Consider the following 24,043-nt stretch of genomic DNA (forward strand, 5'->3'; position numbering starts at 1 on the left):
ATGATCCCAGGGTCCTGGAATCGAGCCCTGTGTCAGGCTCCCTGCTCAGCAGGGAGTGTGTTTCTCTCTCTCCCCCTGCCTCTCCACCCCACTCGTGCTCTCTTTCTCTCTCACTCTCTAATAAATATTTTTTTAAAAAAGTGCTACTTCTTTCTTCCTCCCCAATCTCAACATCTCTGTCACCACCACCACCATCATCATCACCATAAATATATTATTGACAGTAAGGAAGGACAGTTAAGACATCAATTTAAATGTTTTATATTAGGTTAAATATTCATTAAATATCCCATATTTTTGCAGTGAAAAGACTGAACAGGTATGGATAAATGTTTTATGAAGGGAACTTAATCTACATATAATTCAAGAATGTGAATCTAAGAGAATATTGGTGGAGATAGTCCAAGATGGCAGAGGAATAGGAGACCTTAGTTTTGTCTGGTTCCAGGAATTCAACTAGTAGCTATCAAATCATTCTGAACACCTGTAAACTCAACCAGAGATCTAAGGAAAGAATAGCTGCAACTCTACAAATAGAAAAGTGACCACTTTCTGCAAGGTAGAATGTGCAGAGAAGTGAATCTGAAACTATATATGGGAAGATAAACCGCGGGGCGAGGGGGGGGTGGGGAGCCTCCCAAAGCCAACACCAGAAACTGATATAGCAGCCAAGCACAAAATCAGAACTTTTAGAAGTCGGCTCCAGTGAGGGACGGCCCTGCCTGAGAGGCATGCTAAGGTGGTAAAACGGGGCAGAAACCTAGGTGGGACAGTGTGGTCTCTGGATCCTCAGGATCACAGAAAGACCTGGGGTGCCTGGGGGTGGCAGAGCTCCCAGACTTCAGAGTGGAGAGATGGGCTGCAATCAGAAAGTCCAGGTGTGGGCTCTCAGCATGGTGTTGCCATAAATGACGAACCGCCAAACGGTTGGGAGACTGCACTCCTGATAGCAGCTAGGGACAAGAGGTCCATAAACCCCAAGGGTAGAAACGTTAGACTGCCAGGAGACCTATCCACAGAGACCTGGCAGGCCATAAAGGACTGCCATGATATATTCAGAACTGACCCTACTTCCTCCCCCAGGGAGGAATGGTGTGAGTGTGTGCCATAGGAGGCTGCAGGGTTTGGAGACTCCAGTCGGGGTTTCGTGCAGATGGAGACCAGGGAAACAGATGTGATTGACTGCTTTTGCATGAGGACACACTGAGGAGTGGGCCCCGAGCTCTGGCTCCGGGACTGGAGATTGGGAGGCCGCCATTTTCATTCTCATCCTCTAAAGCAGAGCAGAAAGCCTTCAGGGAACAAAACCACATAGAACAAACCAGAGCAGCTTACTTAGCATGGACCCGCGGCAAAGGCGATGCAGTTCCCCCCGGGGCAAAGACACTTGAGAATCAGCACAACAGGCCCCTCCCCCAGAGGATCACCAAGAATATCCAGCTAAGACCAAGTTTACTGATCACACAGAACTGCAAAACTCCAGCGCTAAGGGAAAACACTATATAGAATTTATGGTCTTTTTGCCACGATTCCTTAGCACTTCAATTTTAATTTTTTTGCTCTTTCCTTTTTCAACCATTTTCTTATTTTTTGAATCAACTCATTTTTTAAAATCTTTTTTATTTTTCATATTTACACTTACATTCTATCCTTCCATTGTATTTAATTTTATTTTTGTATACATATTAAAGTTTTTCTTTCCTTACAATTTTGGGATGCAGTTTCTTCTAACAAACAGACCAAAACACACTCAGGATATAGTGTATTGCTCTGTTCTGTTCATCTGTCTGTTTATATTCCTTTTTTTTCCTTTTTCAATTTTTTTGGATTTTAATTTTCATTTTTACAGTTACATTCTATCCTTTATTTTTGTATGTATATAAGTTTTTCTTTCTTTACAATTTTGGAATCTAGTTTTCTAACAAACAAACAAAAATGCACACAGGATCCAGTGTATTGCTCTGTTTTGTTCACCTGTCTGATTATATTCTCTCACTCTTTTTTTAAAATTTTTTCTGGTGTGGCGTCTCTTCTGATTTTAGTGTATATTTCTCTGGGGTCATTGTTGCCATTTTAGTATTTTGTTCTCTTCGTCATCTCTTCTTCTCTGGACAGAATGACAAGACGAAAACTCACCTCAAAAAAGAGAACAAGACGCAGTAATGACGGCCAGAGACCTAATCAGTACGGACATGAATAAAATGTTGGAACTAGAGTTCAGAATAACGATTATAAAGATACTAGCTGGGCTTGTAAAAAGCATAAAAGACACTAAAGAAGCCTATACTGAAGAAATAAAAGAACTAAAATCTAATCAAGTCAAAATAAAACAGGCTATTAATGAGATGTAATAAAAAATGGAGGCTCTAACTGCTAGGATAAATGAGGCAGCAGAGAGAATTAGTGAGATAGAAGACAAAATAACGGGGCGCCTGGGTGGCTCAGATGGTTAAGCTTCTGCCCTCGGCTCAGGTCATGATCCCAGGGTCCGGGGCTCGAGTCCCACATTGGGCTCTCTTCTTGGGAGCCTGCTTCTCCCTCAGCCTCTCTCTCCCTCTTTCTCTCCGCCTCTCATGAATAAATAAATAAAATCTTAAAAAAAAAAAAGACAAAATAATGGAGAATAAACAAGCTGAGAAAAAAAGATAAACAGGGGCACCTGGGTGGCTCAGTCGTTAAGCCTCTGCCTTCGGCTCAGGTCATGATCCCAGGGTCCTGGGATCAAGCCCCGCATCAGGCTCTCTGCTCAGAGGGAAGCCTGCTTCTCCCTCTACCACTCCCCCTGGTTGTGTCCCCTCTCTGGCTGTCTCTCTGTCAAACAAATAAATAAAATCTTTAAAAAAAGAGAGATAAACAACAACTGGATATCGAGGGGAGAATTCGAGAGGTAAGTGATACCATAAACCAAAACAATATTAGAGTAATTGGGATCCCAGAAGAGGAAAGGGAGAAGGGCAGAAGGTATACTGGAGCAAATTATAACGGAGAACATCCCTCATCTGGGAAAGGAAACAGGCATTCAAGTCCAGGACGCACAGAGAACACCCCTCAAAATCAGTTAAAAACAGGTCAACACCTCGACATATAATAGTGAAACTTGCTAATCTCAGAGACAAGGAGAAATTCCTGAAAGCAGCTTGGTACAAGAGGTCCATAACCTACAAGGACAGAAACATTAGACTGGCAGGGGACCTATCCACAGAGACCCAGCAGGGCAGAAAGGACTGATATGATATATTCAGGGTGCTAAATGAGAAAACTATGCAGCCAAAAATACTTTATCCAGAAAAGCTGTCATTCAAAACTGAGGAAGAGATAAAAAGCTTCCAGGACAAACAGAAACTAAAAGAATTTGTGATCACTAAAAGAGCCCTGGAAGAAATATTAAAAGGGATCCTTTAAGTGAAGAGTGAACCCAAGTAACATAGGCCAGAAAGGAACAGAGACAATATACAGTAACAGTCACCTTACAGGCAATACAATGGCACTAAATTCATATCTTTCAGTAGTTACCCTGAATGTAAATGGGCTAAATGCCCCAATCAAAAGACACAGGCTATCAGATTGGATAAAAAAAGCAAGATCCATCCATATACTGTCTGCAAGATACTCATTTTAGACCCAAAGACACCTCCAGATTGAAAGTGAGGGGGTGGAAAACCATTTATCATGCTAATGGACATCAAAAGAGAGCTGGAGTAGCAATCCTTATATCACACAAATTAAATTTTTTTGAGAATTTTTTATTGTTATGTTAATCACCATACATTACATCATTAGTTTTTGATGTAGTGTTCCATGATTCATTGTTTGTGCATAACATCCAGTGCTCCATGCAGAATGTGCCCTCTTTAATACCCATCACCAGGCTAGGCCATAACACACTTAAAGGGTCTATCCAACAAGAAGATCTAACAACTGTAAATATTTATACCACTATCATGGGAGCAGCCAAATACATAAGCCAATTAATAACTAAATCAAAGAAACACATCGAGGGCGCCTGGGTGGCTCAGTTGGTTGGGCAACTGTCTTCAGCTCAGGTCATGATCCTGGAGTCCTGGGATCGAGTCCCGCATTGGGCTCCCTGCTCAGTGGGGAAGACTCTCCCTCTGACCCTCCCCCCTCTCGTGCTCTCTCAAATAAATAAATAAAATCTAAAAAAAAAAAAAAAAGAAACACATCGATAATAGTACAATAATAGTAGGGGACTTTAAAACCCCAGGCACTAAAATGGACACATCATCTAAGCAGAAGATCAACAAGGAAACAAGGGCTTTGAATGACACACTGGACCACATGGACTTCACAGATATATTCAGAGCATTCCATCCTAAAGCAACAGAATACACATTCTTCTGGAGTCCACATGGAACATTCTCCAGAATAGATCACATACTGGGTCTCAAATCAGGTCTCCACCAGTACCAAAAGACTGGGATCATTCCCTGCATATTTTCGGACCACAATGCTTTGAAACTAGAACTCAATCACAAGAGGAAATTTGGAAAGAACTCAAATACATGGAGGCTAAAGAGCATCCTACTAAAGAATGAATGGGTCAACCAGGAAATCTTGAATTTTAAGAATTCATGGAAACAAATGAAAATGAAAATACAACTGGTCAAAATCTTTGGGATGCAGCCAAGGCAGTCCTAAGAGGGAATTATACAGCAACACAAGTCTTTCTCAAGAAACAGGAAAGGTCTCAGATACACAACCTAACCTTACACCTAAGGAGCTGGAGAAGGAACAGCAAATAAAGCCTGAACCCAGCAGGAGAAGAGAATTAATAAAGATTAGAGCAGAAATCAATGAAATAGAAACCAAAAGAACAGTAGGACAGATCAACGAAACCAGGAGCTGGTTCTTTAAAAAAGAATAAGATCGATAAACACCTGGCCAGATTTATCAAAAAGAAAAGAGAAAGAACCCAAATAAATCATGAATGAAAGAGGAGAGATCATAACCAACATCAAAGCAATACAAACAGTTATAAGAACATATTATGAGTAACTATATACCAACAAATTAGGTAACTTGGAAGAAATGGATGCATTCCTAGAGATGTATAAACTATCAAAACTGAACGAGGAAGAAACAGAAAACCTGAACCAGACCCATAACCAGCAAGAAAATTGAAGTAGTAATCAAAAATCTCCCAACAAACAAGAGCCCAGGGCCGGATGACTTCCCAGGGGAATTCTACCAAACATTTAAAGAAGAATTAATACCTATTCTTCTGAAGCTGTTTCAAAAAATAGAAATGGAAGGAAAACTTCCAAACTCATTTTATGAGGCCAGCATTACCTTGATCCCAAAACCAGACAAAGACCCCACCAAAAAGGAGAATTACAGACCAGTATCTCTGATGAACATGGATGCCAAAATTCCCACCAAGATACTAGCCAGTAGGATCCAAAGGTACATTAAAAAGATCCTAGCCAGTAGGATCCAATGGTACATTAAAAGGATTATTCACCACGACCAAGTGGGATTTATTCCTGGGCTGCAAGGGTGGTTCAACATCTGCACATCAATCATTGTGATACACTACATTATTAAAAGAAAGGACAAGAACCACATAATCCTCCCAGTGAATGCAGAAAAAGCATTTGACAAAGTACAGCATCCTTCCTTGATTAAAACCCTTCACAGTGTAGGGATAGAGGGAACATACCTCAATATCATAAAAGCTACATACGAAAAGCCCACAGCAAATATCATTCTCAATGGGGAAAAACTGAGAGCTCTTCCCCTAAGGTCAGGAACACGGCAGGGATGACCACTCTCACCACTGTTGTTCAACATAGTACTAGAAGTCCTAGCCTCAGCAATCAGACAACAAAAAGAAATAAAAGGCATCCAAACTAGCAAAGAAGTAGTCAAACTCTCACTCTTTGCAGGTGGTATGATACTCTGTGTGGAAAACCCAAAAGACTCCACCCCAAAATTGCTAGAACACATACAGGAATTCAGCAAAGTGGCAGGATATAAAATGAATGCACAGAAATCAGTTCTATTCCTATACACTAACAATGAGAAGACAGAGAAATTAAGGAGTTGATCCCATTTACAACTGCACCAAAACCCCTAAGATACCTAGGAATAAACCTAACCCAAGAGGCAAACGATCTATACTCAAAAAACTATAGAACACTCATGAAAGAAACTGAGGCAGACACAAAGAAATGGAAAAACGTTCCATGCTCTAGGTTGGAAGAACAAATATTGTTAAAATGTCTATGCTACCTCGAGCTATCTATACTTTCAATGCAATCCCTATCAAAATACCATCAACTTTTTTTCACAGAGCTGGAACAAATAATCCTAAAATTTGTATGGAACCAGAAAAGACCCCAAATAGCCAAAGGAATGTTGAAAAAGAAAACCAAAGCTGGTGGCATCAGAATCCTGGACCTCAAGCTCTATTACAAAGCTGTCATCATCAAGACAGTATGGCACTGGCACAAATACAGACACAAAGATCAATGGAACAGAACACACAACCCAGAAATGTACCCTCAACTCTATGGTCACCTAATCTTGGACAAAGCAGGAAAGAATGTCCAATGGAAAAAAGACATTTTCTTCAACAAATGGTGTTGGGGAAATTGGACAGCCACATGCAGAAGACTGAAACTGGACCATTCCCTTACACGATACACAAAATAATAGATTCAAAATGGATGAAAGACCTAAATGTGAGACAGGAATCCATCAAAATCCTAAAGAACACAGGCAGCAACTTCTGTGACCTCGGCTGCGGCAGCATCTTGCTAGACACATCTCCAAAGGCAAGGGAAAGAAAGGCAAAAACTAACTATTGGGATTTCATCAAGATAAAAAGCTTTTGCACAGCAAAGGAAATAGTTGACAAAACCAAAAGACAACCAACAGAATGGAAGAAGATATTTGCAAATGACATAGCAGATAATGGGCTAACATCCAAAATCAATAAAGAACTTATCAAACTCAATACCCAAAGAACAAATAATCCACTCAAGAAATGGGCAGAAGACATGAAGAGAGATTTCTCTAAAGAAGACATACAAATGGCCAACAGATACATGAAAAAATGCTCCACATCACTCGGCATCAGGGAAATCCAAATCAAAACCACAATGAGATACCACCTCACACTAGTCAGAATGGCTAAAATTAACAAGTCAGGAAGCGATTGATATTGGTGAGGATGCGGAGAAAGGGGTACACTGTTGGTGGGAATGCAAGCTGGTGCAGCCAGCTCTGGAAAACAGTATGGAGGTTCCTCAAGAAGTTAAAAATAGAGCTACCGGGGTGCCTGGGTGGCTCAGTCGTTAAGCGTCTGCCTTCGGCTCGGGTCGTGATCCTGGGGTCCTGGGATCGAGCCCCACATCGGGCTCCCTGCTCCGCGGGGGGCCTGCTTCTCCCTCTCCCACTCCCACTGCTTGTGTTCCTGCTCTTGCTGTCTCTCTCTGTCAAATAAATAAAATCTTTAAAAAAAAAAAAAAAAAATAAATAAATAAATAAAAATAAAAATAGAGCTACCCTATGAGCCAGCAATTGCACTACTAGGGATTTACCCCAACGATACAAATTTAGTGATCCAAAGGGCACCTGGCACCCCAATGTTCATAGCAGCAATGTGCACAATAGTCAAACTATGCAAAGAGCCCAGATGTCCAGTGACAGATGAATGGATAAAGAAGATGCTATATATACATACAACGGAATACTACTCAACCATCCAAAAAAAAAAAAGAAATCTTGCCATTTGCAATGACATGGATAGAAGTGGAGGGTAATATGCTAAGCAAAATAATCAGAGAAAGACAATTATCATAAGATCTGTCATATGTGGAATTTAAGAAACAAAACAGAAGATCACAGGGGAAGAGAGGAAAAAATAAAATAAGACAAAATCAGAGAGGGAGAGAAACCATAAGAGACTCTAAATCATAGGAAACAAACTGAGCATTGCTGGAGGGGCGGGAGGTGGAGGGTTGGGGTAACTGGGTGATGGCCATTAAGCAGGGCACATTATGTAATGAGCACTGGGTATTATATAAGACTGATGAATCACTGACCTCTACTTCTGAAACTAGTAATACATTATATGTTAATTAATTGAATTTAAATGAAAAAAATAAAGTAAAAGCATATTGGTTAAAGAAAAAGCTACGTTGCAAAAAAGAAAAGAAAGAAGTCAAGAAAAAGAAAACCTACCACATACTTTAAACACAAACAGACTCAATAAATCATATACTATTTTGGATTAGTTGCACTGAGTCCCTCCACTGGGATATAATTATTTTGCTATATTTCTTTTGGGGGAAAAGGCTATTTCAGTATTACAATTTCACCAACAATCTGTTAAAAACTTTTCTCAAGCATGCTACTTAACTATTCTAATAAATGTGATTTTACAATAAAGACTGATTAATCCTGGTCCAAAACTGTAGAATTACTGAATAGGTTCTGATTAACGTATAATTCCTTTTCCTGAACACAAGAACAACAAAACACAAGAACAAACAAAAAACGCAAGTTGAATCTTGCCTTATATGAATTTCATCATCACTGTCCATGTGTAGCAACCGCCCTTGTAGACGCCGTTCTTCACTGCGAAGCTGTTTTCTCATTTCTGATAACTCCATAATTACATTTTTTTTCTCCTCTGCAAATTCACAGTAAGTAAAAAATAAGACAGGTATAAGAACAGAAGATTAGGAGTACCTGAGTGGCTCAGTCAGTTAAGCGCCTGCCTTCGGCTCAGGTCATGATCCTGGCGTCCCCAGATCGAGCCCCACATCAGGCTCCCTGCTCAGCGGGGATTCTGCTTCTCCCTCCACCCCTCATCCCCTCACCCCGCTCTCTCGTGTTCTCTCTCAAATAAATAAAATCTTAAAAAAAAAAAAAAAAGAACAGAAGATTAAACATTAAAACATAACCAGACTTATCACAAAACTAAAATGCTCACAGACACATTTTTATGAAGGTTGCTGTTAATATTTTATAAATACAGATCGTATTTATGAATACCAGTAAGATACACATACACATTTCTGAAAATACAGGAATTGCCAGACTTAAGAAATACTCTTGGGGTGGGGCGAGTGCAACTATAAAGAGGCACACAAGAGAGTTCCTTTGTGGTGATGCCACAGTTCTTCTCCTTTTTTTTTAAAGATTTTATTTATTTGAAAGAAAGACAGAGAGAACATGAGCAGAGGGGAGGGGCAGAGGGAGGAGAAGCAGACTTCCCACTGAGCAGGAAGCCTGATGTGGGGCTCAATCCCAGGACCCCGGGATCATGACCTGAGCCAAAGGCAGATACTTAACTGACTGAGCCACCAGGCGCCCCTGATGCCACAGTTCTATACTTTGTGTAGTCACACAAATTATACACAATACAAATGCACAGAACCACACACAAAACACAAACACACATCAATTACTTTGTGTTAAAACTGTGAGACCTGATGGAGGTCTGTAGAGCGTACCAATGTCAATTTCCTGGTTATTGTTCTATATAAGATAGTACCACTGAGGGAAGCTGCAGGAAGGGTACCCGGGACTTCACTATGCTCTTCTGCCACATTCTGTGAGTCTACAATTATTTCAAAATAAAAAGCTTAAAAGAGAAATATTATAGGTTACAGACTTAATAGTTAACTCTACCTTCTGCACGGAGCTGGTTTCTCCTGGCAGGTACCGGAGGAGACTGTGCCCTGGATATGGAACTTTCCTGTTTAACAATCATAACAAAGATATACTCAGTATGTCTTGCCTACTCAGAAGCTTGAAGAGAATAATTTTTTTGAAGCAACTATATGTAAAAGAAACCAGATTTCCCACTATCCTACCTATACACTTTCCTATATGTATTTTTCCTTCCCATCACAATGGAAGTGTCCTTGCTCCACCCAAAGACAACCCTGTCACCTGTTCTCTGTATCTGGTAAGTGACTCCCACCTCCTCCAATCACTCTTTTTTCTTAGCTTATGCTTAAAAATCTCTTTCTTCTTGGGGCGCCTGGGTGGCTCAGTTGGTTAAGCAACTGCCTTAGGCTCAGGTCATGATCCTAGAGTCCCAGGATCGAGTCCAGCATCGGGCTCCCTGCTCAGCAGGGAGTCTGCTTCTCCCTCTGACCCTCCCCCTCTCGTGCTCTCTCTCTTTCTCTCTCTCTCAAATAAATAAAATCTTAAAAAAAAAAATCCCTTCCTTCTTAAAAAAAATTCTTATCTCCTCCTTCATCACTATCTACTGTCCCTTCTCTACTTCCCTCCATAGCCATCCTCTCAAGAATAGATGCAACATGGTGTCTACTTCCTCATGCCCATTCACTCCTCACCATACAGCTACTGCCTTTGCTTCTACACCCTATCACTCCACAGCTCTCACCAAAGTCACCAGGGGATCCCCAAGTGACACATTCAATGGGCATTTTACACCCTTATTTTAATTGGCCAGTAGCAACTGATATTGCCATTCTCTATCACTTTCTCTGTCTCTATTTCCTTTCTCTGCCTCTTAAATATTTAATTCCCTGGTGTTCCATCCTCAGCCCTCTTTACTTCCCCCAAACCCATCCCAGACAACTGTACTAATCTGACAAGGAACAATGTTAATGGCTTCCAAACCAGTCCAGAACTCCTTCCTTAGCCACAACCCATATTTTCAACCACCCACTCTATATAAATCTCACAAGAAACTTGAAGGTTGTCACTGATGCCTACCCCCCACACACAGTGAATGCCATTATTTGTGTCTCTTAAGTATGTCTTGAATTTGTCACCCATTCTCAGTTCTTAATGTCACTGCCTTTAAGTCCTGAAAGTCTCACAACTGGACTTCTGCAAAACCACTGTAACTTCTCTCCATGTTTATGGTCTTACCCGACCTCTAAAATACATCTCCACACCAGTGCCTGAGAGAATGTTAGGTAAGACAAATATGGCCATCCTCCAACTTATGACATATGTCATTCTCCTACTTAAAGTATTACAAAGCATACCATTCATTATCTATCACAGACCGACTAAATCAGAATCTGAGAGAGCGGGATTAGGGCAATGTTCTAACATTTGCTTTGTCTATTCTGGTTATTAGTCCATTTGGTACCCACTCATCTATGGGAATCAAGTCAAACTCCATACCACATGCTACTCATGTCTTGACCTCTACCTCTGTTGCCACCCTGGTCAGGCATTCTGAGGCCAGAGCAAACCATGGGGTATTCTTCTCCGTGTGTGCCACTTCCTTCCATGATTTGGCACATCTCCTCCTCCTCTTTATGGCAAATTCCTACTCATTCTTCAAGAGTCAACTCAAGGATCAACCCTTCTGGAACATTTTCCCAGCTCTCTTTTTTTGATCATAGCTGAGTCTAAAGTATAAGGGACTTCAATGGCATAATTACAGGTAGCCAGATAATATATTATCAAAGAAAAGGCCTTCTTGAGAGGGCTGGACAAGAACCATTTGCTAAATTATAATCTGTCAAAAGAATTTAAACTTTATGGCACCAAGTATTACCAGTTACAACTGATGCAACAAATAAATGCAACCATTGTATTTCAGATTTGAAAAAATGTAACATAGCTAAATATGATGAATTAAAAAAACTCACTCAATTCCCCTCATCTAAACTAATTTAGCTAAGATTAACAAATCAAAAGAAAAAGTATATACCTGAATAAAGGAACTTATAATGCTGTCAACTGAAGGAGGTCTTTGAAGTCTGTTTGCAATTTTGTTCTGAAGAGCAGGAACTACAGGAGAAGGCTGTCTCAAGCGCTGGGAGGAAGAAAGTATACATATATATGTATGTATATATATACACATACAAACACATACATATATAAACACATATGCATATATACACACACACACCAACATATGTCTATACACATACATACATATATGTATGTCTACATATATATGTGCCTGTGTGCACAGACACCCCTAATAGTTAACAAGACCACTTAGGAAGTTCAGAAAGCTATTGCTTTTATTTAATAAAACACTTTTTACCAAAAAGAAAGTCAGAAATTCAATTATGTAAGATCAAAAACATCAGTTATGATAAACACTAATTGATTTAGATATTGTTATTAAAACCAAAGTACTCTCAGATTAGAACAAAAAAATCCAACAAACTTAAGTAAAGCAATACCATACCAAATATTAGGAAAACAACAAAAACAAAAAACAGAACTAAGGTAAACACTTGTTTTAATAATAAAAAGAAACAGGACAACACAAAAAAACAAAAATTCTTTTCTGGAAAATAATATAAATCAACATCTAAAACCTAGATCTCTTGTCACCAAGAGCATCACCATGAGGGAATGTTCCAGATAACAACAGCATTCTATGTCTCCATAAGAGATAAAAGAGGGTTTCAGTTTCCAGTGTAATAAAGTAAATAGTTCCCAATTTCATATTAAAATCAAAATGCAAAAAACAAATTCCCAACAAAATGCAATAATAATTATCTGGTTTAAAAAAAAAAAAAAACAGCCAGAACAGAGTATATGTATGGATGTTAAATTGTTCATTTTGCATGGTACAAAATCAAATATTACTTTCACTGGTGACTCTGACAAAATCAGAAATATATGAGAAAATCTGTTCTTTTAAAACCAGTAGATGACCACAAGCAGAATTATAACGACAATATAAACCTTCTAAAGGACCACAGAGGATGAAGCAAACAAAGCATACTCCACAGAGTAAGAAAACAAATAACTATCAAGGAAGCATAAATTTAAAAAAATCCAGAAATTCAATTAATATGATCAAATATATTGGGTATGATAAAAATAGATGGATCTAGGTATCACTGTTCAAAAGACTATAATTCTCTGATTAGGGTAAAAAACTGAATTTAAAAAAAAAACATAAAACCAAATTCAACAAACCAAATACACAAGCTAAATAAAAAATAAATGATGACACAAAAGTAAAAACTAAGAAAATGGACAAAAATATATTATCAGGCATACATAAATAAAAGAAAAATTATAGCTAGCAGTGATAACTACATCACTGAGAGCAAAATACATTAAATGGAACAAAGCTGGTTTAAAACTATGGTACTTCATAATTGAACTAGAACAGTCATAAAACTGTATATTCCTAAGGAAAGCACTTTCTCTTAAACATAATTAGAAATTGGCAGAAACAAATGTTCTTTCATTTTTAAATAATTTTACAAGAAAATATTCTCTGTGTTTTCCACTCAATTTTGCTACAAGTCTAATATGGCTCTAAAAAATAATGCTATTAATTTAAAAAATGAATGAATGACATTTGAATAGTATTTTAAAAGGCAGAACAAATATATATCCAACTTTAAAAATGAAGGGTATTGCCTAACATTACTAGAACACTGAAAATAAATAAAGCAAACAAAAAACATAGGTGTTACTTATAAATTCTCTTTTAAATAATGTTTCAGCAGATTCTAACTGTAAACCCTTATTTCTATCACCATAAAATCCTGGGGTGAGAAATCAAATAGTGTATCTGAACCCATCAAAAATGGCTCACATTGTCTATAGCAGGTTACACATTGAAAAGTGTACCAAACCACATCATAAATACACTAGAAGAGCCCACTGGTTAAAAGTAGTATTTCTGTGAATGCTGCTTAGAAGAAATAATGTCTGTATAAATCTAAACTTCTGAAAACCATTTTCTTAAATTAAATTGGGCTAAAGCTATAGCACATACAGAGTTTTTCAAGATGTGGTCCACAGGCCAACTACATCTGAACTCCTAAGAATGCTTGTAAAATGCAGATTCCTGGACTACCCTCAGACTTATTAAAATCAGACACTTTGTGGATAAGACCTGAAGATGCATTTTTAACAAATCCCCAGTGATACTTATGCATATAAAATATGCATATAAAATAGCTTTGAAATATGAGCAAGGGTGTAAACTGGAGCCTCACAGGGGCCAAGTGGCTTCCTAGAGAGAAAACCTCTTTGATCCACCACACACCTAACAGTGAGTATCAATCAGTCTCAGCTATGGACTTCAAACCAGTCCATTGTGAGCCACCAATTTCTTTTTTAATTTCCAATCCATCAAGGATAAAAGTGTAAAACAGTAAAAATGAATTACTAAATACATGAAAAATTTTAAAAGACATTACACAATTCAAGTCCAACTTTCTTATCACATCCAACAGACACAGAATTACTTTGACAAATTGCTACAAAAGTTTCCAGACACTTACTTTCCATTTCTGTACTTACTCTTATCATGAATAGCTGGCCAGGTGCTACTCCACAGACCACGAGAACAAGATTAAGAATGACTAAGGTAAGTAAAGCCCTTACACTCACTGAGGGGGGAAAGAGCAGCAAGCACATGACATGCTCTGTACAGGAAGCCCAGTGTGCTGCACCCAGATGAAGTAGCAAGATGGAAGGGAAGAACAAAAGCCTCCCCTCCCCCACCTCTTTTGCTCCCAAGGCCACAGTGAAAGGGGTTTTAAACGTACCTTTGTTTCTTCCCCAATTATATTTTCTCTTGCATAGTAGTGCTGAAGCTGCAGATTATGTTTTTCTTCCTCTTCTTTCTTCTTTCTTTCTGCCTCTTTTCGTCTTTCTTCGGCTAACCGAATAAGCTCTTCATTTTTTAGCCTTTGCTTTAAAATAAAGAGAAAAATACACACTCCATACATACATTCTATAGTCCACTCAAATATCTGCTGTCTTATTTGTCTGAAATAAAGAGATAAAATTGAAGATATAGATGATACAGTGGTAACAAAAAGAAGCTATTTAACAATAAAGTATTAGGCATCTTGTATAACATCCCAGTAAGCCTAAACTAATTTTTGGCTTAAAAAAGTCATCATTAATCTCTTTTCTTAACTTAGTCTTTCACTTTAATAAAATAGTATCCAATAAATGAATATTGATCTGATATTTTCTAAATGTACTCTAGGACTGTTCTCTGTAATACCTTTCCAAGTCAAAATAAAGATTTCACTTACAGGATAAGTATAAAAAGAAAGTAGGAAAAAAATGCACCTCCTCCTCTTTCTCCCTTTTCTTTTCCTGTTCCTCTTCATACTCTTGCTGAATTCGTGCTCTCTGTTCTGCAAGCCGTTTTTCTTCTTTTTCTTCTGCAATTCTTAGTCTCTCTCTCTCTGCTTCCTCTCTCTGTTTCTTTTCCTCAATCTAAAGAATTAAACCTAGTTATTACTTTGGGAAACTAATGAAAGTTAGAATACCATGTAATATTTTCTAGTATCCTATGAATTCAACATTCATACCCTCTTTTTAAGTTCCTAAATTTTTCAGTTTCCTATATTTTATTAGGGAGGCTACATGATGTAATGTTGAGATATGAGTAAAATTCCAGCTCCACCAAATACTTACTCACTGAGTGACCTTAAGAAGACATTCTTATTCAGTTTTGTCATCTGGTAAAAAGAGCTATTAATGTCTATATCTCCAAGGAGTACTTAAAGAACTGAAGTGAAACAATGTACGTTAAAAAAAATAAATAAAAATTCCTGTTTACAAATACTCAGTAAATAACTCATGATTATATTACTTTATAATGATCATTACTATTATGTCTCAAAGTTCCTTGGCTTGATTAGTATCCTGAAACAACAGTGTAGTATTTTAGCATTTAATCATTCCTTTTGCAAGAATCCCTTCCCCAGAACGCCCTTTCTTCTTTCGTATCTACTGGCAAGTGGTAAGGTAAACAAGGATTTTAGCCACAAGGGTTCATAATTAAGTTTCATCTTGAATGCCACCTGGGGCCTACAGTGCTAAGTACTCTGGAGAAATATTCTAAGGCAAAGTCTGAGATGTGAAAGGAAGAGGACCCTGAGATACAGTCTACATCCTCCATGAATGAGGTAAGGAAGAATGGCAGCAAAGGTATTGGGAATTCATGATGCTGGTTTTAAGGTTATCAATAGATTTTAGTTACTCTTAAATATGAAATAGTTATGGATATTCAAATTATTTTCATTGTTCTTGTCTACATTTCCTCTAGCTTCAAGGCTGTTATATCTAGTGTTATCAATTTTTTCAACTGTAAGAACTTTACTCTTCCTACATGTCCCATGACTTTACATGCTAGGGCTTCTTCCAACACTTTTTTCAAACAACACTATTAAATAAGCACAATCCTAATATTTAGTACTAATAAGGTACCCACAATCACTTCTTCAAATACAATACACCTAGACAAAAGGTCAATTATGATCTATACAACAAAACCTCACATTTAACACTCATTTCCCCCTTCTTCCTATTCCACACACACAAAAAAAAAATTTACAGTCACAAAGTCACTTCTCCATTAAAGGTCACAATCATAAATGGATCACACACCGAAGAAATCCACAGAAATGCCCTTCCAACAAAAATGCTACACAGCAGTTCAACAGAAAGAGGAAAGCTATCATCTAGGTCAGTTGTTTTCAAATTGTATAATACAAAGGTGCTTCAAGGGTCCTGCAAATATTTTATCAAATTTTATCTTACAGCTGAAAAGATTAAATTATCTCTAAAGCTGTAATTAAAAATGTTATGTAAACACTCATTTGCATTACTTATCAGATTTTAACCACATGAAGACTTCTGCTGCATTAACTTTAACAGTATAACTTTTTTATTCATACATGGAGCTAAGCCTTATTTTGCCATCTTGGTACACAGATCTGAACATTTTATAACATTTCTTTTGACATTTAAGTTTGGGGATACTTCTTGTCTGACACTTTAGTGTTGGTAGTAATAATAAATACCATTTAGATATTTTAAATTTTCTTAGAGTTTTGTGTTAGATTTTGCTTGAGAGGGAGAGTTTTAAGGGGCTGCTTAAAGAAAAATATGTAAGCCACCATTCGAGAGCAATCCATTCACAGGTACACTGAGGATTTACAGGTTGGGAGAACTGAAGGCTAAACTTACTCTAAAACTGATATAGTCAAACTTCCCCTATTACTACTTTTTTCCAGAGGGAAAGACTCTGAGAGACGTCTAGAAATATAAGTGTGTATTGTGTATTGTACTTAAAGTCAGGAGACCTGGGTTCAATTTGCTGGCTCTGCCACCATGGGTAAGCGTCTTAGCCTGGGTTTTAGTTGCATGTCATAAAACAGAAATAGTAATACCTTCCTTGGCGAGTTTGAAGATTAATGAGATACTGTATGCAAAAGTACCTTCTAAATAATAAAAGGCTATATAATTTCAAGACTGTTTTCCCCCCTGAATTCTACCCTAAACCATGCTAACACTTGTTAAGTATAATAGGAGTTACATAATTTTGACTTGCTGTCATTATGGGCATATACCACAGGGCATTTCAAGTTCAGTAGGTGATTCTGTGACCCTCAATCAGCTGCTACATGAGTGGCCAATACCGTAGGGACTTCTGATGCCACTCTCTTACATTCATTATCTCTATTCATTCTGTCGATCCTTACAAAGGTCTTTCCATCCATTTCCGTTGTTGCCCGTCTAGTAAAATACCCTTGCTTCCAATCTTTTCAATCCTCCAAAAATACATCTTAAAGACTAATGCTAGATCAGTCACCAACAAGAGCATATCCATTACATCACTGCCTTATTGAAGAGTCCACAATAATTAGGATTAGAAAGAGGACATATTTGAGTAGAACCTTTTTAAGAAGAATTTAAGAGTTTGGGATTAGACTGGATAGCTTTAGGTCTCAGACTAAGGAATTTGGGTATTTTCTGTAGGAAAGAAAAGCTACCACCAGTTTTTGAGTAGCAAAGCGTAACATGAGAAGTCGTATCAAAGGAAGACCACCAAGACCACAGGGTTAATCTGAAATGGGATGTTAAGGGTGGGTGGGAAGGGGTGTGGAGGTGAGAAGAGAAGAAATTGTGAGTCCTTCTCTTTCACCTCAGGCTCCACCCCTAGCAGACACAGTATGGGTATTCAATAATTCTGTTTGCTTAATAAACCCTGGATACTCGTGTCTTCCTTTGGGCATTTCTACTATTTTTAAATGCTATTTGCTTACATGCATAAATGAGGCAAATAATTGCAAAATGTGATTACATCTGATTTTTAATAATTTACAAACTATAATGAGTCAAGAATATATCATTTGGAAAAAAACTATTGATTTTCTTTTTTTTTTTTTTTTTTTTAAAGATTTTATTTATTTATTTGACAGAGAGAGACACAGCGAGAGAGGGAACACAAGCAGGGGGAGTGGGAGAGGGAGAAGCAGGCCTCCTGCGGAGCAGGGAGCCCGATGCGGGGCTCGATCCCAGGACCCTGAGATCATGACCTGAGCTGAAGGCAGACGCTTAACGACTGAGCCACCCAGGCGCCCCAAAACTATTGATTTTCTACTAACACATAAGCATCTAGAAATATTCATTCTATGCCTAAAAAGCAAATATTTTATTAAATCATTCAGTTTTAGAAATGTCAGCATTCTTTAACAATGATTTAATAAAGTTTAGAAAAGAGATGAACACTGGGGAGAGTATGTGCTATTGTGAGCGCTGTGAATTGTGTAAGACTGATGAATCACAGACCTGTACCCCTGAAACAAATAATACAGTATACGTTAATAATAAAAAAAAAAAAAGAGTAAGACAACTGGCATGCCTAACATGTCTCCATATTCCTTTCTCAGATATAAATGAAATAATATCATTTTAGTACTACCTATATCTGATGTAAATTAGATATCTTAAATAACTGTGGAGGTATTTTAGAATTTATTCTTTATCCCGTGCGTAAAATCTTTTCAAGTTTAGTTTATTACAATTCTAACAAAACTTTGAAACTATGATAAAATAAGCACTTCACCTGAAAACGAAGAAAATTCTTGTATAATTCTTGCTGTTTAATCTGAAGTTCAGTTGGAGGCTCACAAAATATATTTCCCCGAGCAAAAGGAGAGCTCTGTGGTTGCATGTAACCTTGAAAGAGAAATTTTGCAAAAACATACCATTACTCGATGGTTAGAAAATACAAAGGTTAAAGAATAAAGTTTGCTACTAAATCCATATTGTGAATAAATGTGCTAACTACGGAAGTCCAGAGGTCAAAAATCAGAAGAGGAAGGTTGAGATTAGAATCTGAAGACCAGATGAAAAGTAACGAGTAAAGAAAAATGATGAAACAAAAATACATAGTTGAAAAATTTATGTCTATACCTGAAAGACACCAAGGAAACAAAAGGTAAGAGCCTAAACAACTTTCACTGCAGCACAGACTTTAAAGTAAAATTTATATAGAGAAAAAAAGTACATTTAAGTTCTTATGTAAATATCCTTTTTTTTTTTTTTAAAGATTTTATTCATTTATTTGACAGAGATAGACAGTGAGAGAGGGAACACAAGCAGGGGGAGCAGGAGAGGGAAAGCAGGCTTCCCATTGAGCAGGGAGCCCGATGCGGGGCTCGATCCCAGGACCCTGGGATCATGACCTGAGCCGAAGGCAGAGGCTTAATGATTGAGCCACCCAGGCACCCCTGTAAATACCTTTTTCTTAAGAATATGCTTAATTATATATTAAAATCTAGTATGTATACGTATATTAAAAAATTTGTTTTAGAAAATCAGTAATTCCAAAATTCTTTCCATCTATGGTTCACAATAGATTAGAAAGCCAGCTCTGAAAACACTTTTTACAAATTAGAATGATTCTTTATCACTGTAATAATTTTTATTTAAAAATTCTATTAGAGTAACAGGATATAAACATGAAGAATAAAAATATGCTATATGTTCCTATAAACAGAATTATACATTCTGGGGAAGGATTAAATGATTTCATAAAGGCAACCTGAAAAATAATTATACCCCAGGAGTCTCTCCTTAAATGCAGGAAAAATATATTTAAATTTAAGCCTCACATAACTTTTTATATTATTTTTTAGTTACTGCCTCAGTCTTTATACCATCAATCTAAAGCATATCTTTCACCCACTCATGCCTTGCAGTTTAGCTGCCACTTAGGCCTATTTTGCCTTTGTGTTTAAATATACTAATGCTTATTTGAATAGATCGGCTGAAAATCAAATGTTATAGTGAAAAGGTAGATTAACAAAACAAAATTAAGTTTTTAAAAATAAGGTTTTTTAAAAATAAATAAATTACAAAAATAAAATCATAGGGAAACACATGCTCTAACCCATGGAAATATATCTAGGTATCATAATAAGCTAAACACTAAGTTTAAGTCAAATTAGTATGGACTTCATAAATATGGTTCTTCATCCTAGAACCAGAAAGTAAAAGAAAAACAATGAACTTTAGGAAAGGCCTCAAACAGGCCTAATGAAGAGAAAACATGAAAGGATAATGAACTTTTAAGCACACATTATAACATTCAATTTTCAGATATATTCAAGTTCCCTAAGGCCTTTAAAATATTAAATGCCACATATGTATGTGTACGTGTAAACACACATATACATATATAACCATACACTCATACACATATATGCTAGCACAGCAACAAATTAGATGACTGGATAGTTTCTTGCATTCAGAAAGTCTATCTTAGGTTAATTCTTAGGGAACTTCAATACACAAAAAAAGGGGACATTTTAGCACTTCATGAGTTTGTATGATTTCTTAAACGAAAGCATCCTGCCCACAATACCAGCACCAAAACCCTGGCAGTGTACAGAAAGGCAACAGGCAGTAAATTCTGCTGTACATGTTCAATCATCAAGTTTGTGTATTTTCCTTGGAAAGGGTCATAGAAACTTGATTTTTTTCCAGTGTTTTTGCTTGATAAGCAGAGTTAGATGCTTAAATCCTTATTAATATGATAGAGAAAGTTCTGGGTGAAGACAGAACTACAAACAATACCAGGTGTGGAAGAAAAGGATAGAGAAGGAGACTACTAGAAGAAACAAATGAAGAGAAAAATAATGATGTATCAAAAAAAAAAAGTCAAAATTCCCTTCAATAAAATGAAAGGTGTTTTTACTGCACAATGAACTATTACAAAGAGTGGAAGCCTGGGACACCTGGGTGGCTCAGTCAGTTAAGCGGCTGCCTTCGGCCCAGGTCATGACCCCAGGGTCCTGGGATCGAGTCCCACATCGGGCTCCTCGCTCAGCAGGGAACCTGCTTCTCCCTCTCTCTCCCTCTGCTTGTGCTCTCTCTGTCAAATAAATAAAAATAAAAATCTTAAAAAAAAAAAAAAAAACAGAGTGGAAGCCAAATTAATAATCACATACAATAAAAAAAATTCAATTGTACTGCTTCAAAAATGAAGACTGGATCCACTAGGTAAAAATCTATTGTGGATCAAAGTAAGAAAGCACTTCCTCGTAAATAGAGATCCAACAGTGGTACAGGCTGTCCACGGAAATGACAAGTAGCACATCTCCTAAAATGTTCAAGAAGGGCACAGGGATTAGTGCTACCATCAAAGGCGTGAAAGATGAAAGTCTGGTGATTCTAATCACAGCTCCCTATTTAATCTGCCTGTTTGGCCAGGCAATCATATGGGTTAAAAATTTAAAAATCAATTTTGAAGACTATATGATCAGTCAGGGATATTTTGGGAGGACTTTCTAATGTAAGTTCTTTAGTAGTCTAAAATCAAAACTTTAGTGGAAGTACAAAAGCAGAATTTGTAGTAAATAAATGGTTACTTTTACAGGCATCAAAATATAGTGCAAGGTGATAGATATATCCTTTAAACTTCCTTTGATTTTAAAATATGTAACATATTTTCATATACACTTGATAAAGAAGATGACCCAACTTTCCCTGCCAAGTCATAAAGAAAGCTACTGAATAATTTTCTATTTATAGAACCTTTAATTAAAGGATGTTGTTTGATAGCAAATCAAAGATATTGCTTAAGAAAGGGACATCAAATTAAACTTTTAAAAAAATTAAACTTCATTTCTTTGTCCTTTGTGGTTTTACAAGAGAGGGCAAATGATTACAAAATAAGCAAAAAATAAAATTAACAATTAAAATAAAAATAAAGTATAACAAATAAAAATAAGCAATTTCTTTGTACAATATATCATATCACATCTGATGCATTTTCACTAATTCAAATAGTTATGGGTATAAGAAGCAAGAGACTATTTGTCTGTCTATGTGTAAAGAGACTATGTGATTTTAAGTCCTCCCACCAGCAAAATAAAAATTTTAGCAGCAGCTAAAGCATACATAAGTTATAAAGCTAAGAAGAAACACATAGTGTTAAAAAGCAAAGTATATTTCCCTATTCGCTTTTTTTCAAAATAGAAAAGCTTAAGAAAAGGTATTGTAAATAACATGAATAACGTGTTATGCTTCCTGACTCAGTGTAACCAAGTTCTCAAAATCACAATATGACCTTTGTCAGGCAAGAGAAGAGAAATGTTACTGAACAACTTTAGAAATGTAAACAAACAAACAAACAAAATAAAATGTGATTAAAAACCTGAGTTTTTATTCGTAGAATCTTCTAGGTTCTCAGCATTTGAGGTGGCTAAATTTTGGTCTAGAGATACAACAGCCCTTTTATCTTCATATGTTCTTGCATCTGGGTTATGGTAGGCATCTATATTTTGTCTGTGCATCCTATTCAAATCAGCTGAGAGGGGAAAAATAAGCCATTTATTTCAACAAATACATTTTTGTAATTAGTATGTTTAATACATTTTTTTAAAGTAGAGAATCAGAGAGAAAAAATAGGAGTTGAAATAATTCAATGGTATCTTGGTGCCCTGCAAATAGAAACAGAATTATTAAAACTTGTAAGATTTTCAAAAAATAACCTTATAAAATAAACTCAAAATCAGTAGAGACCTTAAGAATGTTAGATCTTTGACAATCCATAAAAACTATATTCATATCTATGTTAGTTAAGAAGTTGGAATCTCTTTAATACAGAACAAACAGCAACAATTCAAAACAAGTCATAGCGAAATTTACCCAACTTCATTAGCATTCGTAATGAAAAAAAATATAATCATGTAGTGCAGAGTTTTAAAATATATCCATAAACTCTTTTGATGGTCCTCCCTTAAAAGATGGAGTTCAATTCCCCTCCCTTTAAGCATAAGCCAGAGTCAATAACTCACTTCTTATGAATAAAATATTGCAGGATGATGGCATATGACTTCCAGGCTTCCTGTCATAAAAGACATTATGGTTTCCACTTTGCTTTATCTACTGGATCACTTACTCTGAAGAAAGTCAGCTACTATATCATAAGGGTATTGATGGAGCCCCCTGGAAAGGCCCACAAGGCAAGAAACTGAGGTTTCTTGAGCCATGTGAGGGAGCCATATTGAAAATGGATTCTCCAGTCCCAGTCAAGCCTTCATATGACTATAGCCCTGGCTGACATTTTGGATCCCAAACTCATCAAAGACCCTGAGACAGAAATACCCAGCTAACCCATTCACAAATTACTGACTCACAGAACCACAAGATAATGAATATTTGTTATATTAAAACATTACATATTGGGTAATCTGTCACACAGCAGTAGATACCACATACACATCACAAAAATCTGAGCACACAGAATCAGGTCAAACAACAAGTCAATATTAAAAACAGACCTGAATGACTACAGAACTCTAAAAAATACTTCTTCTCCATAAAACAACTGGTGTAGTAAGGGACTAGCTGAAATCACAGAGAAACTGACTGCAAAAGAACTGTGAACTGCCAAGAATTGGTAAGGAAAAATTAGCTAAGTGCTCCTGCAATCATCACCAAATCCTGGGATCTATCTGGATATGGGAGGTAAATGAAAACAGAAAGATGATGATAAAGTTGAGGTCATGAACTAACAGCTGCGGTCGCTAAAAAGTCACCATATTACACAAAAGAACTCAAATGGGAAATCAGTATCTCATCATCCAAAATTCACACTAACAGCATAAGATCACTCTGTATAAATGAGAAGTCACTATGAATAACTATATATATGGTATTCTTCCATTTTCTATTAGAAGAGTATGGTACATCAAGCTCACTCCTTCTAAGATGATAACAGAGCTCTGTTATCAAACTAATGAATGCTCAGGGAATGCAATCTCATTTTGAT

At 36.9% G+C, this 24,043-nt stretch overlaps 1 protein-coding gene across 2 annotated transcripts in view; it reads right to left on the bottom strand.

The window, feature by feature from the left end:
• The window catches only part of CSPP1 (centrosome and spindle pole associated protein 1), a 252,250-nt gene that overhangs the window by 34,957 nt on the left and 193,250 nt on the right, over positions 1–24,043 (bottom strand). For both annotated transcript variants that reach the window (XM_078072319.1, XM_078072320.1), the window contains 7 exons: positions 22,424–22,576; positions 18,827–18,939; positions 15,037–15,186; positions 14,502–14,648; positions 11,678–11,782; positions 9,664–9,730; positions 8,542–8,659 (listed from right to left, as the gene is read on the bottom strand). In XM_078072319.1, coding sequence (XP_077928445.1) covers positions 8,542–8,659; positions 9,664–9,730; positions 11,678–11,782; positions 14,502–14,648; positions 15,037–15,186; positions 18,827–18,939; positions 22,424–22,576 — 853 coding nt within the window. The remainder of the gene's footprint in view (positions 1–8,541; positions 8,660–9,663; positions 9,731–11,677; positions 11,783–14,501; positions 14,649–15,036; positions 15,187–18,826; positions 18,940–22,423; positions 22,577–24,043) is intronic.

The sequence above is a fragment of the Halichoerus grypus genome, chromosome 5 (genome assembly GCF_964656455.1).
Source record: "Halichoerus grypus chromosome 5, mHalGry1.hap1.1, whole genome shotgun sequence".
Lineage (NCBI taxonomy): Eukaryota > Metazoa > Chordata > Mammalia > Carnivora > Phocidae > Halichoerus > Halichoerus grypus.